The sequence below is a fragment of the Globicephala melas genome, chromosome 8 (assembly GCF_963455315.2).
Source record: "Globicephala melas chromosome 8, mGloMel1.2, whole genome shotgun sequence".
Lineage (NCBI taxonomy): Eukaryota > Metazoa > Chordata > Mammalia > Artiodactyla > Delphinidae > Globicephala > Globicephala melas.
This window is the reverse complement of record NC_083321.1, coordinates 25,474,266-25,498,144: the sequence shown is the minus strand read 5'-3', so window position 1 is coordinate 25,498,144 and position 23,879 is coordinate 25,474,266. Positions and strand designations below refer to the sequence as shown.

Here is a 23,879-nt window from a genome sequence, read left to right as displayed (position 1 = left end):
TTTTGTTGATAATGCCAAAAATTATCTAGCAGTTTTTAAAAAATTTGTAAAATCTTTTTTACTATGTATATTAACTCTACAAAGAAGGAACGTTTTTGTATTATAATCCTCTTATTGTTTATATATCTCATAAATTTTACAAAAATGTTCATTTTATAAACATGAATATATTTAATTAAATACCATTTTGAGTCTTTCTTGAAGTTCTTGAAATTTTTGTTCTTTAATTGTTAAATTGATGTTTTCTTCTCCCATCTTATGTTGTTGACATGTGACCTTGGTCTTTATCAAGTCTGAGGTTACTTTTTTAAGTTCCTTAACATAAGAAACATCAAACAGAGAATTCAGTACACATGTTTCATCAAAGCAAGGCACTTTTCTGACAGTTTTAAAGTTCATTTTAAACCTATCACTATAATTTACTATATTTCATATATTAAGATACTACTACTTGCCCATCAAGGTCCTTTTTCCCTAGTTTCCTTGCAAGATAATTAGCCAATGCTATTTGTAGTTATGGAATAGGCAAACGCAATGACACAAAGATAGAATGCATGATCTTTGTTCTTAAAAAGAATACACTAACTAAATGAACTAACCAACCAGAAGCAGGCTGTTTTCACTGATGACTTATTCAACAAAAATCCTTTAAGATAAAAACATGATATAAAAGATTATCAATTCCCAAGTTATTAGCAGCTAATAAGAAAAATTTATGTAAGAAATAATTACAACGTGATGAGTGCTATAATACAGGAAGGAATGTATAGAAGTATGAAGAATGAAACAGTTTGGTTGAGGGCATCAAGGAGGCATTACACAGGAAAGTGGTATTTGAACTGAGTCTCTGAAGATAAATTTTTGAAGAGGACAAAAAAATGAGTAGATATTCCAGGCAAAAAGATTCAGAAAGTACAGAAACATGAAAGAGCATATTTTTCAGGGAAACAGAACTAATATGATATGGTTGGAGCTAATATGTTATGGGTAAGGGGGAGGAGTAGAGTACTGGTAGTTGTGACTAGAAATTCGGCAAAATTCAAATATTGAAAGATTTGTAGGCCAAGCTAAAGAGTTTTAATTTTATCCTATAGACAATGAGGAATTAACCACTGAAGGATTTTGAATAAGAGAATGACATAACAAGATTTGCATTTTAGAAAAATAACTCTGGCATCATTGTAGAGGACAGACTTGAAGGGGATACAAAAGAAGTCTTCACTGTGAAGTTGTATATCCACTGAGTTTAACAGATACATCCAAACACATTTAAATCCCGAAACACCAACTTCTGAATGGTGTGTACTTTATTGTACTGCTGTTCTGTGTATATTAAATACTCAAGGATCTGATTTTCACATTCTTGATTAAACAGCACCTGAACCCCCTTTGAATTTTGAAGGCCCACTAGAGAAGCCGGAAATGCCAAATACTACTTTTATAAGCATGACACCAGGCTCTGATAATCAGAAGCACTTGTCTTGGATATTGGATCAGGAACTAGTAACATAAGAACAAGAACTGTTGTAAATCTTTCTGTTGGTAGATAGCAGGGGCTGTGCTAGTTACTTCAACCTTCCATGGATAACAGTGATACTGCTGTAGCAGTAGCAGTATCTACTATGGTCAACAGTGATGGTACAAGCTGCAGTGTACAACAACTTAGTAGTGGAAGTTGGTTATATACCTTCTCTTGTTTCTGACAATTTTCCAAGTCTGAGATGACCAACATCCAAATTCCTTTGCTAAAAAAAATCATCTTACAATTAAGAATCTTGATTAATATACTTCAATTTTTAAAAGGTTGTATTTAAGTACCGAAGTTGGTTAATTAGTGTGGTGAGATTACAGGAAATTTTTATTTTCTTCATTTTGCTGTTAGGTGTTTTCTCTTTTTTTCTACAATAAACACATATTTCTCATGTATCAGTTTTTAAATAGTATGTAAAGCTATGGAAACAGGTGCAGTCATTTAGTTACTAGTTAGAGGAAAGATGATGACAAATGACTGAGTCTTAAAGAACTCCAAGATTCATGGATTAAAGAAGCTGTTAATACAGAAGGCTGAGAAATACAGTCAACTGAGGCAGGAAGAAAACCAAGAGAATGTGGTATCAAGGAAGCTGAAAAAGGAACAGCAGAAAACAGGGCTGTCAATACCTCCACAGTTCTACATGTTATAACCTCAGCCACCTAGAGGGAAACTTGCCTGATTGATTACCTTTTACCCCCTAGTCCAAAATTCAGGAGAATGGATTCATTGGTCTTAGTTCACATATTCCCTTTAGATATGTGCACTACATAAAATGACTGCTAAAGTAACCTCGTGGGTTAAGAGATACGGCTTTATTTTCAGAAAAGCAGGCAGACAAAATAATGTACAAAGAGAACAATCAGCATGTGCTGAATAATGAAAGAAGTTTTAATGAAGGAGGTAGGCCTTGAAGAATGAGTAGTATACTGGATATCCTTCATTTGTCGCTCCTGATTCACCCTCTACTTTCTCTGTGGCCTGTGTGGCATCTGTGGATACAGCAAACAAGCTCCCTTCTCTCCGGCTTGTGGGGTTCAATCTCTGGGAGGCATCAGTAAATCAGTATGCTGGGAAGATAGAGAGATGGAGGTGTTTCCCCAGCTCCCTCCCTACATGACAACAAACTGGCAATAGCTCTGTACCTTTACCAAAGGTCACAGCTTCTGAACTGTAGCTTTCTTCTACAGCTTTACCTATAGCTCCCTCCAGGTTCCAATATCTGCTTCCTCCCCTTGCCACCATCAGGTCTAGCTTCTATCCCTTGCTGGTTTCCCTTAACTCTGCCTACAACTCTGTAAATAGCTCTTTCATCAAACTTTTCTCAATTTCCCATACCAATGTACCATCTGTTTCCTGCCTCAATCCTGTTTAATACAAGTAAGCTGAGAGAAGGCATTTCAAGTTGGGGCAGGGAATATGGAGGAGAGAAAAGGTAAAAAGATAGGGAAAATTAAGAATTATGATAATGGCAACAAAGATTTTGGATTAAACAGAATGGAAGATGCTTATTAGGAAGTAGTAGGAAACAATGTTGAAGATGTAAAATGGGACCAGACCATGGAAGTTCTGGAAAGCCAATTTTAAAAGTTTGGGACTAAATCAACATGTTGTACACCTTAAGCTTAAACAGTGTTATATGTCAATTATATCTCAATAAAGCTGGAAAAAAAAGTTTTGGACTTGATTTGGTAGACAAAGGAGAACTATTCAATTTATCATTTCTTCTACATATGCTAAGTATCTAGCATGTGTCAGGCACGTAGAAGCAAGAATATTAAACTAGTAACTTAGTAAAGTTAGTCTAGCAAAAAGAGTGAATCAAAACTGGAGAATAGGGCTTCCCTGGTGGCGCAGTGGTTGAGAGTCCGCCTGCCAATGCAGGGAACACGGGTTCGTGCCCCGGTCCGGGAGGATCCCACATGCCGCGGAGCGGCTGGGCCCGTGAGCCATGGCCGCTGAGCCTGCGCGTCCGGAGCCTGTGCTCCGCAATGGGAGAGGCCACAACAGTGAGAGGCCCGCATACCACCCCCCGCCCAAAAAAAAAAAAAAAAAAAACCCACAACTGGAGAATAGAACACTGGCTACGAGGCTATTTTATTAATCCAGGCATGAGATGATGAATGTCTATACCACTGAGAAATGGATAATGAAAAATATGAGACATTCTAAAGGAAGATATAATTGAATAGACAAAGGAAATGAAGGAAAAAAGATGATTTCAAAGCGTTTAGATGAAGCTAGAAGAAATAAGAGACCATGAAATGTTAAACAGAAATGCATAAAAATGGAAAGGAAACGAAAAATCTACTTTACTGATGAAATAGATGAAAAATCTATTAAAGACAAGAAATAAGAGAGGGACAATATTCTGAGATTCACTCTTAAGAAAGTCAAAAAGCCTAAGCCATAGGCTGTTACTGTTCTAAAAAAAATCATTCATTTATTATTTTTCAAATTATAAAAGGTTACATATGATGAATTCCCTCAAATGAAGTTTCAAGGTATCAGTGATGGTTCACCTTCATAGGCAGCAAGATGGTTTCCTTTGAAAGGAGAGTTGCATGATTTTTTTTTTTTTTTTTTTTGGCAGCAGGAGGAGGAAGCACGGGGAGAATAAAGAATCAATCCAATGGGTGACCCTGAAGTTACAGTAAGTCATAAAAGGCGATGACCTGCAGGCAGTTGAAAATACAGAACTGGAGATTAAAAGAAATGCGAGGCTAGAAATATAGATATGAAGTCATCTATATGAAGTGAATGATGGAATTAAGGAGGATGAGCTAATTGAAAAAAAGAATATGAAGAAAAGAAAGAGACATTATGATACAGCTTTGGAGGAATCGGAAAAAAAAAGATAATCTGGGAACCGGAGGAATTTATTTGTACCCAAAGACCCTTAAAAAGTGAACTATCATACAGATGTTCCAAATTAATACATTTTATATTTTAAACATCATTTTGTACAAGATACAATATTCTGTAATGAAAAGCATGAATTGTCAGTATAAGTTAGGATGCTTTGGTTATAACTATCAGAAAACCATAATTAAACCATTAAATAATAATGAAATATATTCTGCAGCAAGAGGTAATTTAGGTATTCCACAGCAACTGTCTCTTCCTGGAACTCTTACTAAAGAGTAAGAGAATTTTTCTTTGAACCACCTCCTGCTAGCCAGAATTAGATCACATGCTCATTCCTGAACCAAATACTGGCATAAGGAATGGAGATGATATTAATTGGCTTAGAGACCGACTGATCATATGAGGTGCACTAGATGTTGAGGAATTATCACAATAACCACTACATGAACAATTTCAACTAACATTATAAAGTTTATAGGTTGTTTAGAATATTACTGACTACAAACAGTACACAGTACAAAGTGAGGATAAATGGAGACTTTTTTACAAGATGCTTGACTCTGAATAATTCAACTAACTGTTGGATCCAGTTAACGGTTTTTAAATTGTGCTCTGAGAAGTCCTAGCGGTTCCATGGAGCCCCTCCACAGCTGCTGATAGAGAAGAAAGAGCCAACTTGCATGGCTCCAGTGTTCCTAAAACTCTCCCTTCAAGCACAAGTAGCTCTACTTTGTTTTAATACTGAGTTTCCACAACTTTAACAGAAGGTTCTACAACTCAAAGAAAGATAAAAACCAGTAGATCAGATGATCCTTATGATTCCATGAAATTTAGAGAAGATCTGAAGAAGACAAATAGTTGGGAGAGAACTAGTCATTGTAAAAACAGAATATAATTCAAGCATGAAGGGGGAAAAAGCAATTAATGAGTTGGAAGAAATTTCAGACTTTCCTATCTGATAAAAAATTTATCAGATGAGGCAATATTTTAGTTGTCTTGAAAGCCTATGCATATAACCCACCTATAGTTATGGTGCAGAAAAACTGCACCATCAAAATGTGCCTTAATTTTAACCTAATTTCACTTGCAAGTAACAATAATCCCATAAATTTCTATGCATGTTAAACTTTCTGAAGTGCTTTTCCACATATTATTTTATATTTGTTACACATATATAAAACAGGAAAGGCAGATATCATTAAATCCATATTGCAAATGAGAATATAAAGAGAAAAGCAACACTAGTGTGATCTAAGTCATGTACCTCCTTTGGATGACTATAGTTGAAAGGTTTAGTTTTAGAGAAAAAAGGTAAAGTATGAGTTAAAATAAACAGAATAAATGAGAAATATTATGCAGGGAATTATGTGTAGGCAGAAATAGGCCAATGGACTGGGTGAAGTAATGGAGACTAAAAGACTAGAGGTCAATCTAAGACCAGAGTGGGGTGTGTAAATGGTACAGGTGATAGAAAAGGATGCTCTGGTTGGAGAAGGAGAAGGGCTGAATGACAGAGCCCAAAGGAAGTGGTATTTAATGATGAGTTTCAAGGTAATGGAAATACTAGTCTAGATACGCAGAGTCAAGGTCTATGGGGACCTAGCAGTTTAGGAGGATGAATATTAGCAACTTCCCCTTTTAATAAACATATGCTTTCTAATGGTGAACGAAGCAAAGAAGAAACTTACACGGATGAATTGCTTATACTGTTACCGTTACCAGTAGAATGGTTAAGATCACAGGTTCTGGAGCCAAATTTGTTTGGGTTCCAAACCTCACTCTATTTTCCTTGTTATGTAACTTTAGGTAACTTACTTAAATGCATTCTGCCTCAAGCTCCTCATCTGTAAAATGGAGATATAATTTTTTAAAAAACTAACAAAGTGCCTGGCATGTAATAATCTATGCAACAAGTATTTGTTGAGCATCTACTATGTTCTAGGCACTGTTACCTATTACTACTAAGGTGAATTCAAGGGATTCTACGATTATTTTCTCTACTTTTAGAATAAAGTGGTCTGAAGTCCTAATGGTGTTATGAATAAGTATTCTTTATTTAAAGAATTAAGATTCATTATTCATTATTTCATAACTGATTACAATAAGAGTTTTTTTGTAGACTATGAACATCTCAAGGAAAAGAACCACATTTCATACTTATCCCATAGAACGTAATACAGTCAGGGATCTAAGAAGAACTAAAAATTTTAATGAACATAAGAAGAAAAGAGTGATGTACATGATATTTAAAAAATGTGACACCTTTGCCTAAAATAAGGTTTGATGAAATCAAAGTTGATTTATTCAGGATAAAGCAAATGGCAATAAAAATACTTGGTGACAGCAGTCAATGTCAGCCAAATAAGACTATTGTTAATGACACGATAGTTCAGTCAATTTGTAAAATTGTATAGAAAGTGGTAGACGTAGTATAGTGCTCAGTATATTGTATAGCATATAGGAAAGTACAGTGCTGGGGGTTTAATCACTGATTGAACGAGATGGCTTCCTCTGATCAAGGTAACAACCACAACCGTGTAGACCACCATGTTATAAATAGATGCTTCTCATTTAAATGTGAACAGACCACTAAAATTTTCTTACCGATAATAAAAAATAAAGCTTAGTAGGTGGTGAGTCACTAACATCATGCTAACTTTAAAAGAACAGCAAAAAATAAATAAATAAATAAAAGAACAGCATATTTTGGAGCTAGAACCTTGACTGTCTTAATCAACAACCCTAAACTTGTGAGATTAAAATGGGTTAATTCTGCATTACAAATTCAGATCCAAGAATATTCTACAAAACAACAATTACAGACATAAGACAATATAATAAAACATTCTAGTTCATAAGCCATATGGTCATTGACTCAACAAACTTCCTGAATAAAAGAATTTATTGATCTTATTATATCTACCCTGGATAAACATTCAAAAACAGGATGATAGTTAAATTGACTATGCATACTGAAGGATACAAAACTAAAGACAGTCATTTCAGCAATTAATTTAAGTTTTTAAAAATTTAAAAGAGATTAGTTCAAAGGAAAAATATCTGTCAGAGTACCTCAAAGTTTTAATCTCAACTCAGATTTTCAGGATGTTTGACTAATACTTATGTTGTTACTTGTTATTTAGTCAAACACCACCTGAGTAATAAAAAATCTTTTATGCTGAACTGATTTTTTTAAAAGACACCAATGATATTAGGTTTAAAATAATGTACATCTTTCTTTGCTTTGCACATGGTGTTCTAAAACCTTGCTTTCAAGCTGCTTTTTTGTGCACTAAAATGGTAATTTTTAAAAGAAAACTTCCAACAATTTTTCTGAATTTAAAATTTTTTTATATTGGGTTTTCCTGGAGCAAGATACACCTGCATAAAGTAAACAACTTAGAAATTAATTAGATGGCTTGTTTTAAATTAGTGTTCTGTTCTAGATTCACCCCTAAGATACAATGTCTTATTGATAAAAATATAATTAAACTGAGGTATATGGCTAAAACTTAAAGTAGCTTACAATTCTCTGAATTAAAAAAAAGGACTGGTTTTCTAAAAGTTTTTCTTCTGTCTAGGTTACAAAGTACAACAAATGTCTTATGTCTTTCTGTCAATACATTTTTCCACAACTGAAAGCATGGAGCTGTTGTAATCAGCTAAGTTTTACAGAAGATACTCTAAAATACATCAATTCCTATTACAATAACTGTTATAAAACAACAGGGAAGTGGGAAGGGAGTGGCAAGGGGCAAAAACCCAGTATGTGGCTGACAAAAGTAAAAACTAATCTTTTCTTATGTCTTTTTCTTTTATATATTAATTATGTAATCTTAATAGCATATTAAATTAAAAGCAGAGACCTTCACAAAATGATTTTCGACTGAAAGTATGTTTTTGATTTTATAGCTCTTATAGCTTTTAAATATCCTGAACTTTTAGTACATTGTCTGTTTTCTAACCATTTTATTCAAAGCTGTTAGTGCAGCAAATAAGCATGCAGCACATGCTTTGATCTCATTAAATTACAACTTATAGTTCCTAGAGTCATAAATATCAAGCCCTTTTCTCCTTTACCCCTCCTCTTCTGGTATGAGGTAGTCTGTTAAATATCACTATCTCCTTGAGTCCTCTGACGTTTACTCAGACAAATAGCAGAGGTTATGAATGCTGCTCACAGATAGTATCAGGAATTCTTCATGATTGCCATAATGGTGAACCCAGCATTCAGAACTGTAATACTTAGTTTTATCTAACAAGTAAGTTTGGTCTGTTTAACTTTGTTCCACAAAAGGAAAAAGAAAAAAAAAAAAGAATTCCATCTTATCACAAACCAGTAACTTAACTGTCCTGGACATAATCAAAGAACAGCATAAAAGAAAAATAAAAGTTATCTTTGGAAAAATTAATGATTAAAAGTGTTAACTGAGTAATGGAAAACAATGTTAGTAGGCTCCATTAGCCTCTGAAAAAGAAAATCAAAACAGAAAACACTTTTCTTAAAGTTAAAAATTAAGGCTACACTAAAAACTACAAAATTATTGTACCTAGTATGTCTGAAATATTAAAAACTATCTGTTAAAATATATTTGTAAATTCTTACCCTTTCAGCTTCTCGAACTTGGAACTCTCAAAGGTAGTGACATTCTCTCACCTTACCCTTCTCTACAATCTCTCTTCCAAGAACTATTTAGCAGCATGATTACTGACTTAATGCTTTCTATAGAGACAGAGGCCACCATCACATGACACCTCAGTACATTTAGGCAGCCCTGGCCAAGGCTGCAAGACCTGGGAAAAGGGGGCAAGTGTGCTCATGAGCAACACTATTCCACTTGTGTACAGAGACATGCTTTACTCCTTTCACAAAAATCCAGCAAGGGAAATGCTCCATGGATTTACATGAGCCTCATCTCCATCTACAGGTCAGTCTTAAACTATACATTAGAAATACAATAGTCTATTACATTACAATGCAACATTTGTTTTTATTTAATGAAAAAAACCATAATTTAATAGAGAAATTTATGAGGTATAATATTTTCATAATAATGCAAAAACTAACTGAATAAAGCACATATGACTATTTTAATATAATCATCAAATTAATGATCTAACCACTTAAGACACTGATAACAATATTAAACAAAAAATGAACCAAAGAGATATCACTGAAAACATGCTTATTCACAACTACTCAGTCAGTATTATTTATTTATATTTGCTTTCAAAGTTTATATTGATAAAAATGAATGGTCCATTTAACAATTCTGATTTGAAATGACAGACGAAATTTTCAAATTACAGGTTTTTCTCCTTATATCGTAAGAGCCATCTCTAATATTCTTAAATGTGACTGAAAAGAAATATTCTTTACATATAAACTGTCCTCTTGGGACTTCCCTGGTGGTCCACTGGTTAAGAATCCACCTTCCAATGCAGGGGACGTGGGTTCGATCCCTGGTCAGGGAACTAAGATCCCACATGCCAGGGGACAACTAAGCCCGTGCGCTCTAGAGCACGCACACCACAACTAGAGAGCCTGCACGCCAATTAGAGAGAAGCCCATGCGTCGCAACAAAGAGCCCACGCGTCACAACGAAAGATCCCACATGCCACAACAAAGATCCCACACACTGCGACTAAGACCCGATGCAGCCAAATAAATAAATATTTTTTAACAACCTATCCTTTTAGGTAGTTTGCTAGATAGAAGATTTTTAAGGGCTAGGGACATACACTTATTACCATTCTAATATTCTGTACTGGGCTACCCCTATGCTCTTACTTTCTGATCCCTCGGGTATAAGGAGAGAGTCCAAGGAATTTGAAACCAATTTATTGGCAGTTATAAGAACAAGACCTAGATATAACAGAGTTACAAATATTAATGGTCTTTGAACTCTGGCTTAGCATTTAGAAGTCACGTCAATCTTTAGCCCCTGTGGTCCTGCTTTCCTGGAAATGGTACTAAAAGATAAAGTAGTAAAATTTCCTGATTTCTTGAATTACATATTAAAGTATATGTCATTCATCTGGTAGCACAAACACTCTTCAAAGCTTAAGCCTGTGTCTCTGTAAATAATAAGTTGTCTTAATAAATTTTTAATTTTTGTAAAATTATAGTTAAATATAAAAACAGAGGGTCTTCTGGTTTCTGGTCCAGCATGTAATGAGCTTAGTTAGAAGTTTCCACTTGATCCCACCACAAGTAAAAAGCTGAACAAACTGAAAATCAACAACTCCTCTTACATCTGCTAGACAAATGAGGTCATAAAGCAAATTGCTGCCTCAAAAATTGGAGAGATGGACAGGTAAATACAGAGAAACAGAAACCTCCACAGGAACCAATGCCAGGGTAGGAAAAACTGAACTGTAATTGACTAATTCCCAGAGGCTCAGAGTGGACAATTCAGAGTTAAAAAATTCAGCAGGACACAGTCATCGGGTTCTCAAACTTTTGTGAAATTTTACCTCCAGGTCCTCTCATAGTGAATATCAGAGAAAATTCCCTCCTGCTAAAAGCAGGAGGAAAAGGAGAGAAAAAGTAACCATTTTGAAATACACCAACTCATTTTTTTCTTATCAACAAGTCCTGCCCTCAGGAGAAACTATTTGACCTGAGTCTAAACTACCTGAGGGAAGGGTAATACCCAACTCTATCCCCCTCCAACCATCCTTGTGCGTATGGGGTGGGTGGGCAGGGACTGAGAAGCACTGGTGAAATTCACAGTCCAGGGGCAACAGGCTCATCTAATCATCGGGCACCCATCCCCCTATCTTACCACTACATTACTATACGCCTATTGACTGCAGTTTCTTTCACCCAGTATATCATGTCTGCCTTCCAACAAATAAATTACAAGGCATACTAAAAGGCAAAAGACACAATTTGAAGAGACTGAACAAGCCTCAGAACCAGAGTCAGATACAGCAGGAATATTAAAACTATCAGACCCAAAATTTTTTAAAACTATGATTAATATGCTAAAAGCTTTAATGGAAAAAACAGACAAAACATGGGAGAACAGATGGATAATGTAAATGGAGAGATGGAAATTCTAAACAAGAATAAAAATGAAATGCTTCAGATCAAAAACACTGCAACAGAAACGAAGAATGACTTTGATGGTCTCAATAGTAGACTGGACAAGGCTGAGTAAATAATCTCTGAGCTTGAGAATATGACAATAGAAATTCCAAAACTGAAAACAAAGAGTAAAGACTGAAAAAGCATAAGAGACTATCCATCACCTGCGGGTCAGCTAATGTAACATATACAAATTGTAACATATACATAATGGGAGTACCAGAAGGAGATGAAAGAAAGAAAAAGAAGCAATATTTGAAGCACTGATGATTGAGACTTTCCCCAAATTAATGTCAGACACCAAACCACAATCCAAGAAGCTCAGAGAACATCAAGAAGAAAAAGTGACTAAAAAAATTAAACCCAGGGGCTTCCCTGGTGGCGCAGTGGTTGAGAGTTCGCCTGCCGATGCAGGGGACGCGAGTTTGTGCCCCGGTCCGGGAAGATCCCACGTGCCGCGGAATGGCTGGGCCCGTGAGCCATGGCCGCTGTGCCTGCGCGTCCAGAGCCTGTGCTCCGCAACGGGAGAGGCCACAGCAGTCAGAGGCCCGCGTACCGCAAAAAAAATAAAAATTGAAAAATTAAACCCAGGCATATCATATTCAAATTTTAGAAAATCAAAGATATTTAAGTGACACTCAGTAAATGTTGTTTCAAAGCATTTATTCAGTGTCAGTAAAGACAGGTACTTAATTCTCTCAGGGATAAGGAGGTGGTCCAAAGTGGTATTATTTCAGTTGGGGCTTTGAAAAGATTAGGAAAAGGAAATAAGTCATTCTCTGTAGAAAGAACAAGACTTTGCCTACTTCACCTTGCTCTCATACCGGTCTCCCCTGTTATCAGTGGGGATATTTTTAGTTGCAAATAATGGAAAATTAAGCTGGCCCTAAGGAAACTGGCTTAAATAATAATGCGGATTTACTGGCTCACATAACTGAAAAGTCTAGAGGCAGGGCAAGTGCAGGGTTGGTCCATTCAGGAACTCAAAAGTGTCATGAAGGAACAGGTTTCTTTATATCACAGCAATTTGGCATCCACATTTCAAGTTCCTCCTTTTTAGCTTCTCATGATTGTAGGATGACTGCCAGCCCCAGTAGGAGTTACCTTCTTCCTGGTTCATAACCACTGGGTAAGGTCATTTATCCACTCCTAAGCCAAAGGCTGTGGCTAGAGTAATGAAATATGTTTATGGCCTTGTGCCAATTTAGGGCTCCTCTCTAAAGCTGGAGGCATCAAAACAAAACTCTGGATAAGTTTAGAAAGGAGAAGGGGGATATTGACGCTCAGTAAGCTACCAATAAATATCCAATGCACTCCTTAACTCAAAATGCTCCAGCCATACCAGACTTTTCCTTGTTCCTCATATACATTAAACTCTTTCCTGTCTCAAGGCTTTTGCTGTTCCCTTGCCTGAAACATCATCCTCTTCCCTCCCCCACCACTTTACCCCCAATGTAATGAAGTCACCTATGATAATGTCATCACATCCTCTACTTTTTCTTCATATCACTTATAACAGTTTTAACTTATTTGATCTGTGTGATGGTTTTATATGTAACTCCTCCATTGGACTATAACTCAAAGAAGCAGGAACATGTTTCATTTTCTTCATACCTGTACCCTAAGTGCCATATAGTACCTGGCACACAGAGCCACTCAAAAGTTGAATGAATGAATGAATGGTGCTAATGAGATTAACATATAGTGAATGCTTATTGGTTATTCATATCATCATAAAAATGCATGCCACTGGTCACAAGTCAAAGAAACAATATTTTGAATGGGTTAGAACAAATTCATTCATTGCATTTATTGAAATCATAACTCAAAGTTTATAAATCTGTATTTAAAACATTTCATTTATCTTTATACAAAAAAAACCCACCCAACTTTCTGGTATTATTTCATAAAACTAGTTTTATATAATACAATAAACTATATCAATCATACCTTCTTTAAACTGTGTATTTCAGATTCTTGTTTTTTATTTAAAGCTGAAAGTCTTTTGTTTAACTGTATTGCTTCTTGTACTGTAACATGAAAGACACTTAGGAAAACATTATATTCATTGTACATTTTAAGGAAATATTACTAACATGGACAAGGAAAATAGCCTCAATGCAATATATATAATTATTACTGAATTTAATAATATTAATTAAACTGCCATTTACTATTACCAGTATCAGATAAGTTCAATTTATTCATTATAAATAAGTCCATTTAAACATTTCCTCTTAAATATGTTAAGTTTAAGTAAGATAGCACCTACCATTTTGCTCTAACTTTTCATGATTCTCTTTTACTAATCCAAATTGACCTGTTATTGTAGCATAGTATTTCTCAATTTCATTCAGTTGCTTCTGATGATCTTCTTTAGCCAGAAAATGTAACTGGACTTTTTGTTCCTATTTTGAAGAGTTATTTTAAATGTTATACATATATAACACATACATACATATATATATATACACACATATTTATTAAACATACATAACAATTTATTGTTTTTAATAACTGTTGTTATTAACATAAGTATGTCATGAAAAAGTACTCTCTGAGTACACCTTAGAGAGGAAATATTAGTTAGGTTCTAAATCTAGGTAAAGTTAAAGCATTTTTTTTTCCTGTAACAAAATAGTCACTTAAGGTTATATTTTCCTTGTTACTAATTTCTTTTTCAAAATCAATTGGTTGTTTTATTTACCGAAAAGTTGATTAGTCCAGTACAGCACTAAGCAAAGTGAGGAGAATATTATTAAAGCAATACTCCTGATAATTTAGGAAACAATTTTTTTCCTCTAAATGCTGGCATAATGTACATTATCAAAACTCAGATAAATTTTCTGAGATTAATATTAATGAATATAGCACCTTCTCACTGCATTAAAAACTGGAACAATGAGAATATCTATCAGTGGTAGGGAGACAATATAGTATAGCAGAAAGTTTACTTAAGCTAGGGGACACAGTTGGTAAAAATTAGACCCTATATATAATATAATATGGGCCTTCACTGCTTTCAGCTAAAGGAGCTTGTTTTACCATACTTAGAAAAATGACTTAAAACTTTTAGAAGAAATATTATGTTAACAGAATCAATAACACTCTTTGAAAGTTTTTATTCTGGCATTAGCAGAATCATTGATTTCACAACTTTCATTCATTTCTGCCACACACTTCAGTTTCTACTGAGAGAGGATAAACAAAGAACAGTGTAGCCCATCAATAGGCACTCAGTAATTACTTTCTGAATGAACTGTTGTCTCATAGAGTTCTGACAGTGGCAATTTGTTACATTTGCCTGGACAGCATCTATTTCCCTTACCCAAAAGTAACACATTTTCAAGTATTTCCTTGAAATACTTCTTCATTGCAATCTAGTAGACCAAATTCAGGGGTCCTATTCTCCCCTAGTCAAGTATAGGGCATATTACTCCAAATAAACCAATTGATTTCTACATTCTTGGAATTTGAATCTTGAGCAAAAAAGACTATAAAGCTAAAGAAGTTCAGTGGTGATCCTATCCAGACTGATATGAGATCTCCTCCGTCCTGGGTTCCTACATCCTGCTTCTCAAACCCCGGAATTAACCTAGTCCCTGTTCATTTTCAAAACCATTCTTGACTCTCTGATTGATTGCAAGTGTCTCCACTAAATTTCCTTTTGCATAAGTTAACCAGAGCCATTTTGCACTGCTTAACACCAAAGTACAGGCAGTATAGTAGAGTGGTCAAAAGCTATTCTGCCTATGTTTAAATCTTGCCTCTGTAATTTAGTTGCTGTGTGACCTCAGGAAAATTATCTACCCTGTCTTTAAAATAGAGATTATACCAGTATCTCCCTCATAGGGTTGTTGTGAAGATAAGACAAATTAATGCCTACAGAGCAGTAAGAACAGAGCCTATCACATACCAAGTACAATATAATGTTTTGTTATTACTATTCCTTAAATGATAAAAGTGCCTTCAATAGCCTAATTTTTATTTGGACTAAGAATAGCCCTCTCTAATATTAATAAGGAACACACATCATAATTTAAGTTGTACCTAACTATATTAACTTGGCAAATCTGGTGAAAATCTTAACTTTTTCAAAGATTTTTTTAAACAATTTTAAGCAAAGTGGTAAGTACACTGGCAATGGTTATGAAAGATGAGTTAAATTTTTCTCATGCACCTCTATGGGCTTTTCAAATTCACTACTTAGTCATTTGAATTAAGCATGCAGCAGTTATAAATTCAAACAAGTTGACAAGTGCACTTACCCCCGAGATCTTATGCTTACCTGGGTAGTCACTATTATCAATAACTAAACAATGAACAATAATGACCCATATTCTGTTCCTCTCAAATACCACTTAATTCTCTAGAGAATTATACTCCTTTCAGGAGATGTGTAGAAACCCAATACAATTTCACTAAAAATTGGTCTAAAGACATTTTTTTCAATTCAATGAATTCTTTCAGTTTTTCAAGTCAAATCAATTTTTAGATAGCCTTTATGAGAATACCATCTACTACATATTAATACACATTAATACTGTTAATGTCTGCAAAGGTTAACTAATCCTGGTAAGTAAAAATGCAGCAAAGATCAAAGTGAGTTCATAGGTGTTCTCTACATACATAGAGCTCTGTACACATTAGATTAGTTTGTAACATACTCTATCCCAACATCCTTTGCTTGAAGCCAAAGTTGAATTAAAATGCAGTTTCATTTGTTTGCATGATACAATTCTGATTTTCAAATACATTAGTCTATACAATGGCCATGATAAATGCTCTAAAGACGTTTAAATCACAATGGGTACCTACAGCTCATTAGCTCATACAGGCCTATATGCGGCTGTTCACATATAAACCTACTTGGCTGCCCTGATTTAGTTTTGATAATGAGATGAAGAGGGCAGCTTGCCACTAACTGCATGATTGTCAGCAAATAGTTTAAATTCTTTGGGAAGCAACAACAAAAAGCAGATTGGTAACACCTGCCTGAGAAAGCTAAGAACATTATAAAGAATAATACAACTAAATTGATGGTGTTATTATAACTTTAACATTACATACTATAGCATAATAAAGATTATTTTATTGCAATGACTAAGAAATGGCTAAGTATGTAGTGTTTTTGTTCTTTTTACCTCTCTGAATTGGGTCAAGTTATTTTCTCTTTCATACACTTTTACTACTAAATGCAAAGACTGTCAACAAGAAAATAATATCAGGATTGCCTGCTTTCCAAATACATACGTACCTCATTTTAAACAATTTTAATCTTTGAAAATCAAGATTAGAGAAAGACAGCACATGCATAATTACAAGTGTGTGTGGTCTAAAAGTTTACTTAAAAGCCTCTTAAGGCATTTAAAATAAGAATAATTTAAAAATAACATATACACCCAACTTTTCAGAACTATACTTACTAATAAAAGCCATAGCTGCTCATTTCCCTCATTTCTTATTTCCTTATAGAGACTGATTTGAAAACTTCTGGAGATAAAATTAATTTCCCTTAAAACAATTAGCTTGTTATAAGTAAATTGTAGAGAAAAAGATTCAAAACCCCAAAACAAACTTCATATATTCCTCATTTCTATTTTTGCAACTTACCTTTTAATTTCTTCAATATAAACCCAAAATAAATCAATGGATTATAAAACTCACTTTTTAAAAACCCATGGCATCTTTCTTAGGATATTGATACTTTCACCTTTTTAGTCACAACATTAGGTATATACTACTTAAAAAAACCAAAGTTACATATTTTATGTGTACAGATGTATATAATTATTATAATCATGAAGATTACTTCCAGACAAGTCTTTAGTCTAAAAATATTCTACTCTGAAAGAAAATATGTGGTAATTCCAAATCTCATCAAAACCTTCAATACTGAAAAATTGTTTTAATTTAATAAAGACAAAATAAATTATTCTTATAAGTCTTTTCTTTAAAGGAAAGTGATATACAAAAAAGAAACTATAACTAAGAGATGGTTGGATAAATTTTTATTTTGTTCATTAAGCTCTATTGGCAACTCAGTTACACAACATAGTCACCTATACAGTAATTATGGGAACAAAGCAGGAAAGATTTTCATCAATGACCAAATCAATTAATTTGATGTTCTATAGTTTATTTTTATCATATTTAGTTGCATTTGTTTTACTGGTAATGATCAATGTGATCATTTGTTCAAGAGAAAATTTGGGTACTTTTAGAGCTAGATGAATCTTTCCATTCATAATTGTGTTAATGTATCTAGAGACATACCACCTCTACATGAAAATCACTTTATTGAATTCCCACAAGACAGAAATTTACTAGTAGTTAAGAGCTTGCCTATAGGAAATCATGAACTTGTTTAAATACTTAATACTATTAATACTTAATAGTATTAATACTTAATACTATTTTTAAAATTATTTCTTTTGGGACACTTATCAATTGCTCCCCAAAGTCCTGCCTTGGCACAAGTGACCATCTTGTTTCATGTCTTGCACATAGTCAAATAATATCAATATAAAAGGATAATGTGCTGATTTGAATAAAATTAACTGGATTACTGAATACTGTTTAGTACTTTGAATAAAGAAAAGGTCACCTGAATTATATAAGAATAATGTAAAAAGAATAATGTAAGAATGTTTAGAAAAAGGTTTATTTTTAACTTTTAAATCCATCATCTAAAATATACATAATATTCTGCCAAAATTGGCATGTATATCTATCAATATATAAAATTATTTTAATATAAAGTGATTTATTTAATGCTTTGAACTGTCAGAAAAAATACAACTATAATTCAAATTTTAGTAGGTGCTTAAGAGTCTTAAATTCACATTAACAAAATGTTCAAAAGTGACCAAAAACTATCAAAAGTATACTGCATGTTTCCATGTTTTTTTAAGATTATAAGTATCTGTTTGATGAAATTTTAAAGTGGAATAAAATAAAACACATTTTATGTTGCCTTTGATCTTTAACTTGTAGCCTTATCTCCCAGGTCAGAGGGTACATTATTCAATTTCACTATATTTTGTGTAAAACCACTGTAGCGTTGAAGATGACTTTCAGTACAAATGTCATGGTACTTAAAGCTAAACCAGAATCTAGTTTTTCAGCTCCTTAATTAAAATCATAGTTTAAAATAGTCTGACAATATTATCTGTAGTCTTTCCAGTTGAACAGTGACAGAATTTTCACATCTTTTATTCAATCAAGCTTAGCAATCTTTCTATGGCTCTTTTATTTTCTAACACACCAAAACATTTCAAGAAGCAAAATACTTACTTTATATTTTTGTATTTAACGTCATAAGGAATGATCTCTCATTTCTTACTTCTCATAGATATAATACATAAACCTTACTCAAAAATTATTTTTACTTGCCTTACAGTCTGCTCCAAAGAAGGAAGAACGAAATAGCATAAACCCACCCAAGAAGCCCTCTGAAGATATAAGTGGATATGGGAGAATTTTGCTCAATCAAAAATACAGAGAAAGAAATTCTTCTGAATCCAACAGGGATAGAAAGATAGAATATCAAAGTAAATATTTCATAAAATGTTATGCTGTAAAAATGTAAATATTAATTTTAATATACTGCAGAAGAGGAATGCACAACAAATTAACACTTGTTGAATGATAAGGGATGAGTACCATATCCCAAGTGTAGTATTCAAATGCTACTTCATATTATTTCAAATTTTCAGGCTAAAAGTAATAACTATGTGTTTACACAAATACCTAGAAAAGATATCATTAAAGTAAGGGGTTTCAGAATTCTGTTGTTTTCACTTCTTTGTTGTTCAATGTTCATATAAGACCTCTACCAATAATTTGGGAACTGTGTTAAATTTATTTTATAACATGTAAACACTATCTGGAAATAAATTTGTGAAATAAATTCATTTAAGCTATATCTGAAATTGTAATTCAGTCCTTTAAAGGGGATATTAATATCCAGTTTCAACATTTTTTTAACAATAAATGTCACATTAATATTGACAAAAATACTGTGCACATTATGCACTAATCTGGGGTGGGTGTATATTTTGAAATTTCCTTACCATTTCACTCACTTTCTTCTGTAAAGAATATTTAGAAACCTTGAAAACAATAAGGGGAAAAAAAATCTCATGAAAACTTTTTAGTTATTTGTTATAAATTCCTTCTGATATTAAAATTGTATGTTATATAATGTGACGTGTATCTTACATGCAATTTTTTCCAGTGACACATTTTCAAAATGTTACTTACCATAACTTTATTCTCTATAACAAAAACAATACATTTATTTATTTATTCAACACATATTTATGGAGCACCTACTATATGCCAGCCATTTTCCTAGGATTCTGGGATACAACAATGAACAAAGTCCCTGCCCGTAACAAGCTTTCTGTCTAGTGGGGGTGGTGGTAGACAGACAATTAAATATAAGTAAAAAGTACAGAAGTTACAGAGTGACAACTACTATGAAGAAAAATAAAGCAAGAAGGACAGCAAGAAAACTCTAGGAGAGTCTGCTACTTAATATTAGCTCTTCGTTGAAAAAATTTTGATAAAATAGATAAGCATAGGGGAAAAACATTGTCTTAAACCATCTCACAAGCCAGAAATAACAATCATTAATACCGTGGTACTTCCAGATATTTTTCTATGTATTTATACTTTAAAAGAGAGTCAGTAGGGGGTAGAATAATAATATATGTACTATTTTGTAACCTATTTTTACTTAATATATAGCAAACACTTTTATATTACAAATTAATCTACAACACAAGTTTTTAATGGCTACACAGTATTCCACTGTTTAACTTTATACCATAGTTTATCAAATCACTCTCATTTTTGTAGATTTACCGAGTTTTCAGTTCTATGAAAGAATTCTGAAATAAACATGCTGTTACCAAGAAAACTCTGCAGTTATTCATTTTAGCAGAATAAATTCCAAGAAGCAGGACTCCTAAGATTTGTTCATTTTTATAGACTTAACAATTGTTATTACACACATAGTCCTCCAGAATGGTGGACCAAGTTAAACTCCAACTAGCCATGTATGAGTGCTTATTTACTTAAACTCACCTAATATTTGCTAAAATTGAAGCAAAAGTTCTTAAAATTACTTCACGTTTCCTGTGAAATAAATTTTTAGCATACTGCCTTGAACTAATAATTTTATTTCATTTTGGTGGAATGAGTTATATGTGATTCATTTCTTCAACAAATATTGAATGCTACTATAAGTAAAGCACTAATGTAGACATTGGGGGTATAGTATTGGACCAAAAAATCCTGTCCAGCTTAAATTCTGGGGAATGTAGATAATTAGCAATATAAATAAGTTAAAATATATAGTTCTATTAGATATTGATAAGTGCTAATGAAAAATAATAAATCAGGGAAGGGGATTACACAGGATGGCCAGGAAAGTCCTTTCTGAGAGGGCAACTTTTGAGTAAAGACTCAACAGAAAGTAAGGAAGAGTATTCCAGCAAGTGCAAAGCCCCTAAGGTGGGCAAATGTCTTGTGTGTTCAAAGAACAGCAAAGAAGCCAATGTGGCTGGAAGATTTAGTAAGCAAGGGGAAGAACAGCAAAAGATGAGTTCACAGAAGAGTAGGAGAGGAGGTAGGGCCAAATCACTGTAGGTCTGTGGTGCATAATAATGGTTTACTCTGAATGAGACAGGAAGCCACTGAAGAGACCCAAGCACAAATGTGACAGAGCCTGACTTACTCCTTGAAAGGATCACTCTGACTGTTATATTAAAACTGAAGGAGAACAGAAGTGGAAGCAGGAAGAACATTTCATATAACTACTGCAATTGAGATGAAAGAGGATGATGAAAGAGGACTAGGGTGTTAGTAGTAGATGTAGTGAGAAGTGGTCAGATTCTGTATATACTCTGAGGGAAAAGCTGAAAAAAATCTGCAACAGGAAGAAGGGAGTTGTAATTAACAAAAACAGAAAAGACAAATAAGTTAGTTAGCTTTCAGGGCGAGATTTTAGGAACTAAGTTTTGGACATGTCAAGTTTGAGATGTCTTTTAGACATCCAATAGTCAATCCAGGCTGGAGTTGGGGCTGGAGATATACATTTGGAAGCCCTCTGCATGTAGACCCCATTTTAAAGAAATGAGACTAGATGAGATCAGAGTATTTTTAAGGCATACAGACAAAAGCAAAGTAAAAAGGTAGAGGTCATCTAGAAAAATAAGAGGAAAAAAAAAAAGACTGGCCTTGGGACTCAGATTGGAAACATACCTCCAGCTTTCCAGAATCTCCAGCTTGCAGACAACAGATCACGGCACTTCTCTGTCTCCATAATTGTGTGATCGTGTGAGCCAATTCTTCATAATCAATCAATCACCCTCTTTCTTTCTTTCTCTCTCTATATATACAGGTTCTGTTTCGCTGGTGAACCTTCACTAATACAGCTACCATTAGCCAAAGATAAAACTGATAAACATAGAGCAAATTTACCAAATTCTTTCAGGTCACTGTTCTTCAAACATCAATATCTCTGCATTTTATTCTTTCTGAACCATGATTCACAGTTCTATTTTATCAACACCTCTAGAGCACTTTCCAACTTAAAAAACTACCATGTAGCTGCATTCCTATGTCAAATAAGTCAAATTTGAAAGTAACATAACTAGATTGACATGAAATCTTTTTACAGATGTTCTATATAATGATTATTCATTCTGAAATCACATAAAACTGGTTTATAATACCAGATATAGGCAGCTTTCTAATACTGGAACAAAACTATACTAACACTAATTAGGGTATTAACAACAGAAAGCAATTTGAAAGATAAAGTACAAATGTTTTCCTAGTTATAGCTATCCTTCACTTTTTGGAAAATTTTATGAAAAGTTTACTGTAAAGTACATTTGTTTAGAGCAAATATATTTTCCCATTAAATTAATGGGATTTATGTTACTTGGGAATAAAGTCCTTTAAGTACTGTGCTAAAAATATTTAACCCCTCACCTTCCTGAACAACTCAGTCCCAAGTTCATTAGGTGGGGAAGAGGTGAAGGGGTAGTGGTGGCAGCATTCCAGAACAGGGTATCAGGCCTGAATGGGGAGTCAAAAGCTGAGTAGGGTGCTTAGTAGGCAGTGCTGAAAAAGGGCAACCCAGGTATCAGAGTTGAAGCAGGGAGAAGAGGGCATCCACATTAGGAAGGAGTAGCAGAATGGAGGCCTGATCACATACAGGGTAATTTATCAAATAAGTAAATATATTAAGAATAAAGAAAGTCATATTTCTTACTGTAACAGAAAAGAAATATATAAATATGGAAGGGAAATAAATTAAAATTAACCTTATGGTTTTGGATTGGAAATGGAAGTAATGTGAATTCATGGTTTTTGACATATATAGATTGATAGAGAAACAAACATAATTATAAATGTGTGTTTATATATTTGTGTGTATATAAATACATACATAGATTCCCTAGCTCTGTCTACTAAGAAGGTCTGAGACCAGTGACACCCCAATAGCAGTGAGTGTAACAATGCCCAGATCTGGGTGTCTACATTTCATTTTCCACTAAAAGGAACCAGGGCAATGTGGAGAAATGCTGTATTCCAGGGCAAGCTTACGTAAACTACAAGGTGATCCTGGAACATTTTGTTTTTACCTGAGAGCAGGAAAATGCTGAAAAAATGATAAAGTCATGTCCAAAAGACTGAAAAATCATCCTGAATGGACTCCTACTGGCCAAACTAATGATCATGTGAGGATCAAAATAAATAATGATAGTCACATATTTTTATCCATTGAATAAAATAAGAAACTACGATTCTAAACTGATATAAATAAATGAATATATTAAATGTTTGGAGAGAAACAGAACATTTCTATTCAAAGTACCCGCCTATAAAATACTCTGATTAGAAAGGGGAAAAGAATAACTTTCCAGTGGAGAAACTTGTCAGATACCACCTAAATCAAATGTTCAAAGTGAACATCTCCAATAATAAGACAAATTGAAATCATCAGCTATCTGATAGAATTCAATTATAGGAATAAGGCCTTATTTCTGTAATATTCTTGCCAAAAATGCATAAACTATCTCTATTCATGAGGAAATATCCAAACAGAAACTGAGGGAGATTGGCACAACACTGTAAATCAACTATTTTTCAATTAAAAAAAAAAACAAAACAAATTGAGGGACATTCTACAAAATAACTAGACTGTGATCTTCAAGAGTTTCAAAGGCATTAAAATCATACAAAGACTGGGGAACTGTTCCAGACTGAAAGAGATCAAAGAGACATGACAACTAAATGCAACATAAGATTCTAAACTGGATCCTTTTGCTAGGACAACTGGTGAAACCTGAATGGGGCATGAGAATT

The 23,879-nt window shown here is 33.8% G+C and overlaps 1 protein-coding gene across 1 annotated transcript in view; it reads right to left on the bottom strand.

Moving 5' to 3' along the window:
• The window catches only part of CCDC73 (coiled-coil domain containing 73), a 105,510-nt gene that overhangs the window by 42,530 nt on the left and 39,101 nt on the right, over positions 1-23,879 (bottom strand). The window contains exons 6-9 of the mRNA XM_030864802.2: positions 19,568-19,606; positions 13,765-13,900; positions 13,443-13,522; positions 184-315 (exon numbers count right to left, since the gene is read on the bottom strand). Of these exons, the coding sequence (XP_030720662.2) occupies positions 184-315; positions 13,443-13,522; positions 13,765-13,900; positions 19,568-19,606 (387 nt within the window). The remainder of the gene's footprint in view (positions 1-183; positions 316-13,442; positions 13,523-13,764; positions 13,901-19,567; positions 19,607-23,879) is intronic.